Source organism: Ochotona princeps, chromosome 8, assembly GCF_030435755.1.
Source record: "Ochotona princeps isolate mOchPri1 chromosome 8, mOchPri1.hap1, whole genome shotgun sequence".
Taxonomy (NCBI): Eukaryota; Metazoa; Chordata; class Mammalia; order Lagomorpha; family Ochotonidae; genus Ochotona; species Ochotona princeps.
The window spans coordinates 81,399,677-81,415,409 of record NC_080839.1 but is presented as its reverse complement, the minus strand read 5'-3'; the positions used below and the strand labels follow the sequence as shown (position 1 = coordinate 81,415,409).

The window sequence follows — 15,733 nt, the reverse complement described above, 5'->3', positions numbered from 1 at the left end:
GTATTCGGTCCATAAAAAGGAAGCAGATGCAGTCACTGACAGCAACATGAATGAACTTGGAAAGCACTGTGTCGAGTGGAATCAGACAGAGAGCAGTGGTCTCACTCACATGTGGGAATCCCAGGATATCCCTCTCTCAGTGGAGTTGCAGTGGTGATCCAGTGACGGGACGGAGACTTGGGAGAGGCAGCACTGTGGCTCTGGGTGTCTGGTGCACAGAATTGGAGTCGTGCAGTGCCGTGTCGGGTTTGAAAACGGTTCAGACGTCCTCACACATAAACATGCTGACTGCGGACGGCGATGGTTGTTAGTTTGATATCGATATTCAGTACGCGATGTTGTACTTCAAAACGTTTGTGGGAAATGTTCATTTTGGTGCCAAGAAACCTCTGAAATGATAAATAATTTTTCTTTTTATGATACAGTTCCATAGGGCCAGGACTTTCCCCTTCCCCTAGGCCTCCACCTTTCCTCCCTTACATGTTTTTTCATGCTTGTCATTTCCCATGACCTTGGTGAAGATCCCTGCATCACATCGTAACCTCGAGTATGTATGATTCTGTCGGAAGCAGGGCGGGGGTGCCGGGAAGGGAGAGCTGCTTCTGCAGTGTGTCAGGAGGACAGACTGTGTGCCCCACACCTGCTGCCCAGAGCTTGCTCCTGGTCACACCTCACTGCACACGACACTGGAAGCAGAGTTCTAGCTTGTAGGTGGCCAGGAGTGCAGGCAAAGCTGAAAAAAGAAAGATTGGCCGTTGCTGGGTGTTGAGTAATGGGCTGTTACCAGTGAGTGCCTCTCGTGCTGTGTGGGCACGTCTTCGCGGCTGTTGGCTGAAGACCTAATAGTGCAGTCGCTGGGTTTTCTGGCTCCATTGCCGGTAGCCAAACTGACTCCCTGAGTGGGTATACCATTTTTCCTTCCTGCTAGCAGCACGTGAGATTCCAGATGCCCCTGTCATTGGCAGCCAGTGAGGATTATTGCAACAGTTGGGTGGCTGTGTGGTCTCTCGGTGGGGTTTCCGTTTCCCTGGTGAGTGGTGGTCTTGGACAGCTCTTGCCTGTGCACTGTTTGTGAGTCTTCAGTGGGACGTCTATACAGGCTGCTCTTTGACCTTGCAAGCTTTCCCCATTTCTTACTGTTACTGAACTTGAGAGTTCTTCAGATGCTCCAGACAGGCAGGAGTTACCATGTGTACGAATCACAACACAGATCCATCTCTTGCCCCGTGCCTGCTTTTGCGTTCCGCATGGTGCTTCTTGAAGGACAGGCATCGGGACGTGTTGGTGCCACTGTACGGCTTAATGGAGTCTCTCAGCTCTTACTGTTTGGGAAAAGTTATTCGTTTTAGCCTCATTTGTAAAGATTATTTTTGCCACATAACTATGTTTACAGTACATTGACTTCTAGATTGGAAAATTGTTTTTGCCTTTTGGGTGCTTTAAAAATGCCCTCCTGTTGTCTGCCAGCCCAGTGAGGAGAAGCCACAGCAGTGTTGCTGTGCGCATGTGCACATGACGCACGTTCTTCCCAGCTTTCCGGAGCTTGGTTCTGATGGGTCACCATGTGGTTCCAGCTTGAACAGCTTGGTTCTGATGGGTCACCATGTGATTTCAGCTTTGAACAGCTTGGTTCTGATGGGTCACCATGTGATTTCAGCTTTGAACAGCTTGATTCTGATGGGTCACCATGTGGTTCCAGCTTGAACAGCTTGGTTCTGATGGGTCACCATGTGGTTCCAGCTTGAACAGCTTGGTTCTGATGGGTCACCACGTGGTTCCAGCTTGAACAGCTTGGTTCTGATGGGTCACCACGTGGTTCCAGCTTGAACAGCTTGGTTCTGATGGGTCACCACGTGGTTCCAGCTTGAACAGCTTGGTTCTGATGGGTCACCATGAGGTTCTAGCTTTTTATTTTTTAATTTCTTTATTTTTGACAATCTTTACATGGTTAATTAGGGCACAAAGGATCAAGGGCTACAGGAAAGTGGGTAAGACTATTATTTCCACATTCTCTTTTTTTCTGTATCTGAGGAAAGGGGGAGATAAAGGGAGAAGCCCCACCCAGCCTCCCACCCATCCCAGATCCCCAAAGTGGGGCATGCTCTGAGGGTGTTGCTCAAGTGGTTTTGATAGTTCAACAGTTATGAATTGCTGCCAATCTCACCATTTCAAACACGATGAAGTCACTGCAGAATCCACTGATTGGCGTAGTCCATCTTAGAGTCTTCGTTTGCCCAGTTTTTCACTGCCAACATATGGCTGGGGTAGTTGATTGATTTGTTCTGTCCTCTGTTGAGGTGCCAGATGTCCTCTGCGGGTATGGTTCCAGTTTGGAGAAACTTGGTATTGATGGTCGTGTGTATTCCTGGGCTTTGAGCAGCTTGGTTCTGATGGATTGCCATGTGGTCCTGGACTTTGAGCAGCTTGGTTCTGATGGTCACCACGTGGTTCCAGCTTTGAGCAGCTTGGTTCTGATGGATTGCTATGTGGTCCTGGGCTTTGAGCAGCTTGGTTCTGATGGTCACCACGTGGTTCCAGCTTTGAGCAGCTTGGTTCTGATGGTTGCCACGTGGTCCTGGGCTTTGAGCAGCTTGGTTCTGATGGTCACCGTGTGGCTTTTTGTTACAGAAATCCCACTGGACCTTCGTTGCCCCTCCTGAATGTGCTGTTCATTGTTCTGATCAGCTTCAGAGTTCTTCATCATTAGTTCTTTAAATTTTCTTTCTTTTTATTTTCATTTTCTTCTACTGGAAGTCCCAGTTAAAGATGCTTCTGGCTATTGCCAGGGTTTTTTGAGAATTATGTGTAAGGTTCTTGCTTTTCAATCTTTTTTTGCCTGTAATTTAGTTGAGAATTCCTCTTAAAATGCCATTAAGCTCACTTCTCTTGTTTTCCTGAACTTTTTAATTTGCTGTTGATCCTGTTCAGTTAGGGGCTTTTCATATTTTTTTCTCTCCAAAATTCTCATTGATTCTCTGTGTATTTTTCTTATTTCCTCATATTTGAGGGTTATTTTTTAAGATTTATTTATTTTGGGCCCGGCAGCGTGGCCTAGCGGCTTAAGTCCTCACCTTGAACGTGCCAGGATCCCATATGGGCGCCGGTTCTAATCCCGGCAGCTCCACTTCCCATCCAGCTCCCTGCTTGTGGCCTGGGAAAGCAGTCGAGGACGGCCCAAAGCTTCGGGATCCTGCTCCCGCGTGGGAGACTTGGAAGAAGTTCCTGTATCCTGGCTTCGGATCAGCACAGCACCAGCCTTTGTGGTCACTTGGGGAGTGAAACATCGGGTGGAAGACCTTTCTCTCTGTCTCTCCTCCTCTCTGTACATCTGACTTTCCAATAAAAAAAAAAAAAAGATTTATTTGCTTCAAAGGCAGAATGACAAGGAGGGAGGGAAAAACAGAGAGATCTTCCACTCACTGGTTCACCTGCAGTGGCCGGATCTGGGCCAGGGCAAAGCCAAGAGTCTGGAATTTCTTCCGGAGCTCCCAGGAGCATGGCCGGGGCATCTGAGCCATCCTCTGCTGCTTTCCCAGGATATCAGCAGGGAGCTGGACCAGAAGAGGAGCAGCCGGGACTCTAGCTAATGCTCAGATGGGATACCTGTGTCACAGGCCATAGCTTAACGTGCTATGCCTCAATACTTTTAGATTCTTTTTTAAAAAAAAGTTTTATTTTTATTTTTATTGGAAAGTGACATATACAAAGAGGAGGGGGGACAGAGAGGAAGACCTTCATCCATTTATTCAATCCCAAAGCGGCCAAATTGGCTGCAGCTGAGTCGATCCAAAGCCAGGAGCCAGGAGCCTCTTCCGGGTCTCCCATGCAGGCACAGGATCCCAAGGCTTTGGGCCATCCTCAACTGCTTTCCCAGGCCACAGGCAGGGAGCTGGAAAGGAAGCAGAGCTGCAGGATTAGAACTGGTGCCCATATGGGATCCTGGCGTGTGCAAGGAGAGATCTTTAGCCACTAGACTACTGTGCCAGACCCGATATTTTAGATTTTTGAGAACATCTATAAAACCCACCTTGAAGTTTCCTCTGAAAATTCCATTGTTTTTGAAATTTCTGCTTAAGTCTTATCTGGGCTATGGTCCCTTTGGGCTTTGTTTTCACTTGTCCATAACTTGTGCTAGATGGGTGGCGTTGTTATGTGTTGGAGCGACTGAATGACCTCTTTCTGCAAAAAGATTTGCCCTTTGTTTTGGCAGACAGATACATTGTTTGCAGGATTTATTTAATTTTTTTCCAGATTTGTTTGCAAGCTTTTTGGAGAAAAGTTAGAGTAGCTTTTATTCTGGATGATCTTCTGAAGTGCAGTGGTGCCCCAGGTGTGCAGCAGGGGCCCAGCCGCTGCCTCCCGTGAGCTGTGTCTGGCTCGCGGCCTGCCTCCACTCACTGTGTGCGTGTGCAGCTCTGGGTTCACGTGGACTCTAGGGGCTCCTCCGCACATCTGCGGGGCCCCTGCTCTGTGTAGCTCCTTCCTTGCTAGAAATTCCAGTCAGCTCCACCCTCTCCAAATCCTGCTTCCTCTCCTGGCCTCCGCACTTTACCATGTTCTGCATGGAATCTCGTATTGTGCCTTTGGGTTCCAGATCTCTGCTCCGTTTTTCATCTCTCAGGTTACAGTTCAGTTATTTTGCCCATTGTTCCCATGGTTCACCTTGGAACAGCCGATCCAGTCTGGCCACTGTTCGGTGGACCGTGGCCGAGGTGCCCGCTGCTCTTGGCACGTGGGCAACCTGCTCCCCTCCCCCAGTGCCGGAGCAGGTGGAAGCGTGGGATGAACAAGAGAGATCAGAAGACACCAGTCCAGGCTGATCTCCCTGGGAAGCAGTCTGCTAAATTGTGATTTGTTTTGGGGCCTCAGAGAAAGCGGATGTAGGTTAGTCTCTGCTTTGTCAGCTTACTGAGGTGTGAGTCACATACCATGGAGTTCACCCATTTAAAGCATGTCATTTGGTGATATTTTTTCGTAGAATTGACAGTTATACAGCATTAGCACGGTCCAGTTCTAGAACATTTCATCACCCCAGAGACGTGTGCAGCCCATCAGCACTCTCCCTCCCCCTCCCCAGCTCCGGCAGCACCAGCCTGCTTTGCCCCTCCAGTTCTGTTCTTTTGGGTTTTTCACGTGAGTGGATGTTTTCAGGGGTCATCCATGTTGCAGTGTCTCCTGGTCCTCATTCCTTGTCCTGGCCAAGTGACGTCCTGTCACGTGATCTACTGTGTTTGGTCCGTTGGTCAGTTGATGGGCATTAGGTGGCCGGCACCTTTTGACTGCAGTGAGCAGTGTTACCTTCGGGGTTCATGTACACGTTTTTGCATGGACAGGTGTTTTCCGTTCTCTTGCGGCTGTGGCATGGCTGCGGCTCGCAGTAACCGTGTTGAACACTCAGGAATCACCAGCTGGCCTCCCAAAGGACTGCTGCTTGCATGCGCGTCAGTGATGCCTGGCGTCGTAGTGTCTTCACAGCCTCAAGGTTGGCTTTGTGTTGTCTGTTAAGATGGTTTCACATCGCCAGGGAGAAAACAAGGGTGCTCTGTCTTTGGCCGTGGGATTCCAGCAGAGGCCTCTCAGCCTTCTCCCGTGAAGGACAAAGGGCAGCAGGCCCATGGCCACCTGCGAGCAGGGTGAGCTGGCCACTTGCTCTGCTGGAAGCACGCTGAGCCACGGGACAAGGGGCACCCTCACTGCCAGGTGCAGAACCCCGGCTGCGCGTGGTGTCTCCCGCATGATTGCCTCCCGTGTCGGGGCTGCAGTGCCACGTTCTGTTGACTGGAAGGAGGCTCTTGGTTCTGGAGGGATCCTTCCCAGGTGGGGTCACAGTTCTCCCGTCACCTAGTAGCCCCTGGGTCCAGGCCACACAGGAGCCCTGTGCTTTCATGGCACAACGAGTTGGGTTTGTCTTAAAAAGCTCGGTCTGAGCCTCAGCCGCTGCTAGGTGAGACATTGTCAGTCCTGCGTAGGCTGCTAGCTGAGGAGCCTCCTGCACTGAGGCAAGGTGGGAACTGGGGGGATTTTAAGAACAAAAGATGACATTTTTGCCAGGTAACCTGAATAGTTGGGAATGTGACAAGGATGGTGGAGTGGAGCTGGTCTTCCCTCCCCTGGTTTAAGATTGGATTTCTCTCCTTGCCTGGCATACCCCACCTCTGGCTTAGGTTTATACTCTTTGCCTAATAGGAACTGCGTTTTTGTAAAGCTTGAAGGAGCCATATGTTTGAGCTCTTCTTATCTGTTCTTTAATTATCACTACTAGATGAGTTAACTGCTTTTGTGACTCCGGTGTCTGAAGTATTTCACCCTGCTTCCCGAAAGCAGAAATGGCAGCCCCACTGCTTCTAGGGACGTCAGCGTGGCCACCGTAGGCACAAGGCTTAGCAGCCGAGGCAGGAGCAGACCGCGAGGCCAGCCATGGCGTCCCTCCCACCAGCGGCTGCCAGGCGCTCTTCCGCAGGAGTGGGAGAGGCAGGCAGTTCAGCAGCTTTTGTACATCCCTCACGCACATGGGCTGGGACAGCTTTGTCTTGAATGTCACCGTTTGAATGACAGCTCACGGCTGAAACACCTTACTCTGAGCAGCGTGGGGAGCCCAGGGTAGTGAGGTCTGGGCAGGGAGCCTTTGTAGTTGATTTTCTCCCTTCTGCTGTCCCCGCTGCTCCCTGCCTCCCTTGTGACCAGAGGGCAGGCTTCATGCTGAGACATGAGGGGGTGGCCCGGTTGTAGCTTCTCGCCTCAGCTCACTTGGGAGGGCTCTGGACTCCATGCTGCGCTCCTCTCTCAGCAGCCGCCAGGCTGTGCTGGGTCAGGCAGCAGGTGCTCTGGGCTCAGCTGTGCTTCTGCCCACAGCACCTGAGACAGCAGCACCTGCAAGAGGAATTCAATCCGAGCTCTGTCCTCAGCTCGTCTGGGCCTCCTGCAGCAGCAGCGCGCAGCCCAGTGAGTGTCCTGCGTGCTGACTGATGGCAGCCATTGTGGGCAGTGAGTGGGCCCCGACCCCGCACTGTCCCTTGTCCTGGGGTACAGTCCCAAAGCAGTACACGAGGCTTGTGATGGCAAACGTGTGCCCGTACGTACATCATGAACAAGCATGTCCAGCTCACAAGAGCTTTCCTGGGGGCTGGCGTTAGCAACAGGTCACACTGCCACTTGCAGTGCCAGCATCCCACATCCGAGTGCAAGTTGGAGTCCCAGCTGCTCAGCCTGGGATCCTCCTTCCTGCAGATGTGCCTGGGAAGCAGTGGAGTTGGGCTCCTGCTGCTCATGTGGGAGACCAGGATGGCTCCAAGCAGCCACGTGGGGACTAAACCCGTGGGTGGGAGCCTAAAACATGGGAACTGCACGGAAGGCATACACGAGTGACGCCACTGGGGAGGTTTGCAGGTCCCTCCAGGTGTCTGCTGGGCCGCGACCCGTCCTTTCCTTGCCGTGCCTCTGTACCCCACCTGTGAAGTCAGCAACAAACTTCATCTCTGCCCTCGTGCTCTTCAGACTGGCCCTCCTCCGGCCCACAGTGCCCCGAGCGCCCAGGCCTGGCTGCACCTGCCGAGAGAAGGCGTCCTGTGTTGCCTTCGGTTTACTGGCTTACTCGGTGCTTGGCACTGGAGAGGAGGTGCCGAGGGCTCCCGCGGTGGCCTGGGCAGGGGGGAATGGACCTGAGGGACTCTGTTCGGGCTGCCTGCCCACACCAAGCCCAGCTGTGAGGGTGCCCCAGGGACCCTAACCCCCCGGGCCCCTCTAGGGCCTCCCAAGTCCTTTCCCAGTCTCTGTCTGGCTTGGCTGTGCCACATGTTATAAGCAAGGAATGAAAGGAAGCTTTGCATTCTTGCTTCATAAGGAACAATTCTAAGAATGCACTAATCAGTGAAATCCTGGGCACTGGGCTTCTGGTTAATTGAAGCTTTATTGCACACAGCCGTGCTTGTGCCTCTTTCAGCCAATGGAGTGAAAAGCTTTGGTTGGTTGCAGGTTCCAGTTAGCTGAGTTTGGTTAGCATTTTACTGTCTTGACATTCTTTCTTCCATATTCCTCCCAGGGAGATGCAGTAAAGGACTTGATGCTTCGCTTCCTGGGTGAAAAAGCTGCGGCGAGGAGGCAGGTCCTCAGTGCCAGCTCCGTGGAGCAGTCCTTTGTTGGGCTGAAGCAGCTCATTGTAAGTAGCAGCGCGTGATTTTCACACTTGGCTTTGATACGTCTGCCTTCCTTGAAGTTAATTACTTTGAAGGTACCACTCCAGATTCTTACACATAAATGCAATGTGTCTGAGTTCTAGTCCCCTGCAGCAGGGAGCTTTGCTCTGGTAAGCTGACAGGGCTAAGTTGGTGAGTCACAGAGCTGTTACTCCATGGGATCAGCCCGCTTGAAGCTGTAGACGCAGGCAGTCGCCAAACATTCACAGAGAATATGTATTATCTTAAACAATGGATTTCACAAAGGTTTCTGTACCAAAATAAACTTAGCTTTTAATTCTTTTCCCTAAAATATTAAGTAAATGCAACAGGTTTTATGTTCCTTTTTTAAAATATATTCCATTTGATGTAAAAGAATTGTTACTGAACAAGTGGGCTTAAACTTTGCCATGAATTCTGTGGGTTTTTACTTCAGTAGTGCTGGATCTCAGCGCTGTGCGTACTGGTTTATTTCCAGTGAATTAAGCATGAGAAAGCAGTAACAGCTTGGGCTGCTTTTCTAGATTATTACGGAAAATATACTGCAGGTTCGTTGTCCACATTTCTTCTGGGAAGCCCTAAGCTGTCCAGCTGGTGGACACTCTCGACAGTAGCTGCATCTCAGATCCCTTCACTCTCCCATCCTGGTCTCATTCCCTTGACTTGTCCAGGTGGAGCCACAGAGGATCCAGCAGGACCACGCTGTGTGCCTGAGCGTGGTCAGTGGGAACGGGTTAGAAGAGGGATTAGAAAGATGAGGCTCTTGGCCTTGGAAGGAGAAGTTGGCGGCTGCCCTGGGGCCCTGCTTCGGCAGTGTCACCCTGGGGTGTCTCCCTGGATTTGGGTGGACAACCTGAAGGATATGCATTGACGTTTTGACCTTTGGAAATGAGGGTAGTGGGTGAGTCATTGGCTGAGCGATTAAATGGCTGCTTGGAACACCTATGTCCCGTGTCGTGTGCCTGGCTCAGGTCTCGGCTCTGCTCCAGGTTCCAGCTTCCTGCACACGCATGCCTGGGTGGCGGCAGCTGGTGTAGCTGAAGTGATGGGGTTCCTGCCCATGTGGGAAGCCCCCATTTAGATCCTGGATCCCAACTCCAACCAGGTATACCCTGGTGGTTGCCAGCTTTTGAGAAGTGACCTACAGTGGGACATGTGTGTGGGTGTTCCTCTGGAGTTCAAAAAGAAGACAAGGGCTAGTGTTAGGGCGCAGGGCACAGCTGCTGCCTTTGAGGCCGACATCACTGTATGGGCACTAGTTTTTGTCTCTGCTGTTCCGCTTCCCATCCGTCGTCTGCTAACAGCCTGGCAAAGCAGTGAAAGATTGCCCAAGTGCATGGGTCCCTGCCACCTACAAAGATCTGGGCAAAACTCCCGTCTCCACTTCAGCATGGCACAGCCCCAGCCACTGTTGCCATCTGAGGCGTTAACCAGGGGGGAGATGTCCATTCTTTCTCTCTCTGCGTTTCAAATATATAAATACATTTTGAAAAAAGGAGAGTGTGAAATTTCTCACTTCTTTTCATGAAATTCACCGTCTTATTTTCTCTGTCGTGACTGAATCAGGTCTCAGCCATTGCAAGCCAGTCCCTGAGGCTCTGACAGTTCAGCCCTTGAGAATTTATTGAAGATTTAAACTCAGTACCCTGTTTAAGTGATAGCCTGTGAAATAAAACTTGGAAATGAAAATGAAAACTATGCAGTTTATTTGGGACAACATGGTCTGGTCTCGGGTGGGAGGCAGCTGTGTACTGTGTTCCAGTAGAGAAGTCCCTCTTTGCACAGACATTTGTCAATGAAACTCGAACTAAAATTGCCCTGGTTCTGTCTTCCCCACCTCTGTGGCTAAGTCAGCATTGGAAGACTGGAGGGGGTCTTTCCTCCTGTGGGTGAGTCCTGGTGTTTGGGAGGCACAGACCCTGAGCTAGAACTCGCAAGGGGGGTTGCCTCGGGCTGGTTCATGATGCATTTCCCACAGTAGGAGCGCGTGTTTCTTCCCGGGCCTGTGACCGGGGTGTCGCAGGATTCCAAACACTCTCCTGGATGCCATGCGTCCCTGCCTCCAACCTCGTTCCCCAGGGGTCTGCTGCACATCTCCTGGCTCCTGTGGGAGCAGGATGGCCAGACACGGTGCCCTCTCCATCCCACTGTGCATGTGCCTTCCGTCTCGGATCTCCACGTGAGCCTCCCCGAGGAAGTGCTGAAGCTGCCTAGGTGTCCTGACTCCCTGACCGGGGGCAGGTGAAAGCCGCACTACGTCTCTCTCAGTGGCTGTGACTGGGAGTCACAGGCTGGAGGCAGAGCTCAGCTACAGGAAACCAGAAATTGAGAATCAGCCAGCAAAGGCGTCCATCTGGGCTGGCACGCGTCAGGTACACCTAGCATTCCCTTCGAGAGAGATGAGTAAGGAACCAGACAGGGTGACACAGGAGGCTGCTCTTGAGAGGGTGTTTGTTTACACAAATGAAGGAAGGAGCTCACAGAGAGGAATTAAAGGTGGGAGGGGGTACTAGAGAATCACCCAGGAGAGGGGAGAAGAAAGGAGACGCGGGTAGCAATGAACCTGAACCAGCGCGGGGGTCTTCTGTCCAGTAGGCCCAACAGTACTTCCACCCGACAGTACTGTGACTGGCTAACAGATATGTCTGTCTCACTGGACCCTCCAGTGAGGTTAAAGGTCAGGAAGCTGTGTCCCAGGGCCGACTGGTTACCTGCTGAAAAGCAGGATGAATTAGCATTTGACTTCCTAGAATTGTTTACGAAGGAAGTCCTGGCACAGTTCATTAAAGGGGCAGGGAAGAGAGACTGGGGTGCAGTCTGTCGCTCTTGTTGCATGCCCAGTGAACAGGCCATGTTTGGGTCTCAGCCAAGGGCACAGTGTGCCATGTGCTGTGGCCTCCCATATGGGCTAGGCAGGCAGAGATCCAGAGGCCGTCTCCTGTAGAACCAGGATGGACCCTCCCCTGTGCTGTGACGAGGGCAGTGTTGTGCAGAGCTGAGCCCTGAGTGCGCGCCTGTCAGAATTTCCTCACATCCTAGAGCGCTGGGCCTGGCCCAGCATCACACAGAGCAGTTGAGCTGTGTCTGATCTGTGTGTTCAAGTCTTACTCACGTTCCTACTTGGGGTTTGTTATTAAAGAATAGAATGATGTATGGTTGGTTATCTTTTATGTGTGACAGAGACATACCACATTGAAGGAAAATATTTGGAAAACTGACAGTCCGAAATCCACTCTTCGCAGGTTACAACCTTGCAAGCTGCAGAGCCGTGAGGGTGGCCCCCATGCCTGGGGGCTGCATGGCCTGGGCTGGGTGTTTCGGGGCTCGGCAGTTTTGGGGACTTCTGTATGCAGTAGAGTCTGACTGTGAGGACAGCTTTCCTGGCTGCTGGGTGGGAAACTCGTGTTCTAAAGTGATGTTTCTTTGACCTGTAGGTTCGTGCAGCAGGTGCTGTGGCTGCCTTCAGTGGCGGTAGAGTGGCTGTTAGAGGCGCTTGCAGTCTGGCATGTGGAGCAGTCCGGGTTTGAAGTGTTCTGCTTCTGACCCTCGACTTCGCTGTTTCTGGGGGAGATTATTCCTCAACTGCATAGTCAGCACAGCGCTGTCCCCTCCACTCCTGTCCACTCCTGTCTGTGGCGGTGAGACATGCCCTCCTCTTGCCCACAGGAGCTGCTGGGAGCACAGCTGTAGTGCCCAGCCACCAAGGGGAATCCAGAGCTCCCAGCTATTGTCCTGGGAAGGGATTGCGGGCCCTCCTGGAGGGCAGTCTGAGAACCCAGGCTGTCCCCCTCCTGTCCCTCTGTACTGTGACTGTGCATTTTCATCTCCTCCTAGAGCAGAGGAGGGAGTGCCCCAGGCCACCACAGGGTTCTGCGCATGGGCCTGCCTGCTGCCAGGAAGCACTGTGGCTCAGTGCAATGTGCTACGCCTGCAGCAAGGCGTCTTCACCTGGTGACTGCCAGGAAAGCGCCTTGCTGGATTTCTCTGGAAGATTGTGAAGCTTTGGGAAGGCAAGGTGGAGCTGTTGTGTTTCTTCAGGGTGAGGAGCTAGTGCCTGGGTTTCAGAGGGAGTGCCTTGTAACTTGCCGATGAGGTTGGAAGGTGGCGGTGAGACGCCCGTGCTGTCGGCTCTAAGCAGCGGCTGGTTTGTTTAGCCGTCCTTGACAGTCACCCTGGTTTGTCCTGTGGGAACCCTTTTTACCTTCTTCAGTTATCTCTAGTTTGAAACGTATATACAATCCTTAGATTTTTTTTTTAAAGATTAATTTATTTGAAATACAGAGAGGGAGAGACATGCTGAGAGAGAGAGAGAGAAAGAAAGCCTCCAGCATGTGGTTCATCCTCTGCTGGCGTCCAGCTCCAGCCGCGCTCAGAACTCAACAAGGGTGTGTGGAGTAGGAGGAAGAGAAAGGAAACGGACCACTACAATTTCAGGATCAAAGGACAGTGCGAGAAAGCTGTCCCCTTTATTTATACAGAAGCCGTCACCGACTTTTCACACCTGGTCAAGCGGACATTCGTAAGGATAGTTCTGCCAATTGCTTCACCTTGAGGCAGGATATCAGCCGTCCTAATCCTGCGGTCAGGAGGTTCTCAGTAGACGGCACGTATCAATCAGTAGTACATTCCTACTACAATCCTCATTCTACAGCTTAGTCTTGAATTAGGGAGGAAGTATATCACAGAAGGAGGGAGCTAAAGATCAAGGGTAGAGGGAAAGAACTCTAAGCATAGATTCCCACCACACCCTTGGTTAGCATATGGCCAATAGGGAAGGAAAACCTAAGCATAGGTTCCTACTGCATCCAGGGACTTCACGCCCCAGATGAGCATATGGCCGATGGGGGCAGCAGAGACAGCATGAATAGTAAAAGGCCCTTTTGCCAACAGGTTATCAGCAACAACTTCCAGGCTCACACTGATAGTAAAGACCACCTCTGCAGTGGCAGGCAATGCCTAAATAGATTACAGAATTCTCAGCGGGGTTGTCCGGTGTCCGTGCACAGGGAGGTGGAAAGGCCTTCACGTGGATGTAGAGACACCCCCCGGGCCTTGCCATGCAGCAGGAAATTCTTGTGGCCTTGCCTGCAATGGAACAGTTCTCTTCACGCCTTCGTGCCTTCCGCACCCACTGCACAGACCCCAGCAGTTCCCCACTTGGCCTCAGCAGCAGGGTGGCCCAGCTGAAGCAGGCACTTCCTTTGGGGTTTCTCGTGTGGGTGTAGGGCCTGCACGTCTTGGGCCTTCTCATCTCCCAGATGCATTAGCAGGGAGCCGGACGGAAAGTCGAGCAGCTGGGGCTCAGACCGCACCCATATCATGTAACAGTGTCCCAAGCAGTGACTGCACATCATGGTGTGCTGGCACACATCATGGCGCGATGCCAGCTCCCATTGGGTTTTGGTTCTCTTTGTGTCTTGTCTCATACACTGAAAATGCTTGAAGCCATTCAGGATTGTTATTGAGACTGACATGGTTGCCCTCTGTGTCACCTGCATCCCACATGGCACCATCGCTTGTCCTGGATGCTCCATTTCGCCCTCCAGCTCCCTGCTAACAGCCTGGGTCAGCAGTGCAGGATGGTACAAGGCCTTGAGCCCCGGTACCCAGGTGTGAAGTACCTGGCTCCTGGCTCAGCCTGTCCCAGCCCTGGCTGCTGCAGCCATCTGGGGAGTGAACCAGCCGATGGAACATTCTCTGGCTGTGTTTCTCCTTCTCTCGCTCTGCGACTCTGACTTTCAAAGAAATAAATCTTTAGAAAAAAACGGATATTTTTTATTAAGGTGAGAAATGGATTTATAAAACTGTGTTACCTTGCCCTGGTACCTGAGTTATGTTTCTAAGATGATTGCTCTGTCCTGGTCTCCAGGTTGGTTCCCTGTGGCTCGTAGGAAACCTCCTGCATTGCCTTAGGTGGGAACGGCTGCTGCTTTCGGCAGCGAATGCTCGTCAGGACGTGACTTGGCTGAGGTGCCCACTGGCAGTGCTATAACCGGCCTTGGTGCTCAGTCTTCCCCGGGGCACGTGGCTTGGGAGATGCTGGAATAGGAACATGCATGTCTCTGCTTCCTATTTTCAGTTCGGAAAGAAGCCACTTTTAAAAAGATTTACATTTATTTTTTTTTTAAGATTTTATTATTATTGGAAAGCCGGATATACACAGAGGAGGAGAGACAGAGAGGAAGATCTTCCATCCGATGTTTCACTCCCCAAGTGAGCCGCAACAGGCCGGTGCGTGCCGATCCGATGCCGGGAACCAGGAACCTCTTCCGGGTCTCCCACACTGGTGCAGTGTCCCAATGCTTTGGGCCGTCCTGGACTGCTTTCCCAGGCCACAAGCAGGGAGCTAGATGGGAAGTGGAGCTGCCGGGATTAGAACCGGCGCCCAAATGGGATCCCGGGGCTTTCAAGGCGAGGACTTTAGCCGCTAGGCCACGGCGCCGGGCCCGATTTACATTTATTTTTAAAAGTGAATAATTAAGATGGTAGGTTTTTTCTTCATTTTTAATAGTCGTGATCTAGTTTGAGAAGGCGAAAGCACGTCTTTGTATATGAAATCAGCAAGAGTTGCAGCTTCTGGTGATGGATTTTAATATTTTTAATCATTTATGGAGCACTTCATTTTTGCAAAGTCTTTGCAAATAACTTTATTACACCTTTAAGTGTTTTATGAGTGGTGAACAGCTAGCTATACATGGTGGATATAAGACGAGACAGCAGCAGTTACTATGTGATATTTCTTCCTTGTTTCAGAAATGTATAAATATCCATAAACAGGTTTCCTCGTTTGTATGTTTGTACGCCTACATGAGTTCTAATTTCTTCTGAGGACTGTCATGTTTCGCTGAGAGCTCTACAGGCACGGGGGCGGGGCACAGAGCATCAGCAGGCTCCAAGCCTCTCTAAATCCCGAGTTCTCTTACAAGGGAAGGATCCTCCCCCGTGCTAACACAGCTTTCCGCGGGTCACAGAGACCTGTATGCTTGGGGAAGCAGGCCGTGCTGCTCCGGCCCAGGACCTGCCTCCACGGGGCCATCGCCACGGGGGAAGACAAACCCCGTGCTCCCCATTTCACCGTCAGCATGTTCCTATTTCGCTTCCAAACAGGCAAGAACTGTTTCTAGGAACACTATCCTGTAACACTTTGGTGTTCAGGTGTGAAAATGAAGGGATGTGTGTTTGCATATAAATTAGTCACAATTCCCATATCACAGCTTTCATATTATGTCTTGTATACTTTCCTGTCTTTTTTGGTAGGCATAATATCCATAATTAAGTTCTCTAAAAACATTTTAATAATTTCACAATCAGAAGTTTTAAGATTTATTTATTTGGAAGAGTGATAAAGAGTGACTGGTTCGCTCCCCTCATGGCCGTGATGGCAAGACTGAGCCAGGCTGCAGCCAGGAGCCAGGAGTCCATCCGGGTCTCCCACGTGCGTGGCAGGGGCCCGAGCACTTGGGCCACCTGCTGCTGCTTTCCCAGAAGCACTAGCAGGAATCAGCTTTCCACTCTGGGATAATCCACTAGGCCACTCTGCCATCTCCACACTAACACTGCTG

The 15,733-nt window shown here is 51.4% G+C and overlaps 1 protein-coding gene across 2 annotated transcripts in view; it reads left to right on the top strand.

The window, feature by feature from the left end:
• TRAPPC12 (trafficking protein particle complex subunit 12) overlaps positions 1-15,733 on the top strand; it is a 76,023-nt gene that overhangs the window by 7,324 nt on the left and 52,966 nt on the right. For both annotated transcript variants that reach the window (XM_058668320.1, XM_058668319.1), the window contains exon 3: positions 8,039-8,155. In XM_058668320.1, the coding sequence (XP_058524303.1) occupies positions 8,039-8,155 (117 nt within the window). The remainder of the gene's footprint in view (positions 1-8,038; positions 8,156-15,733) is intronic.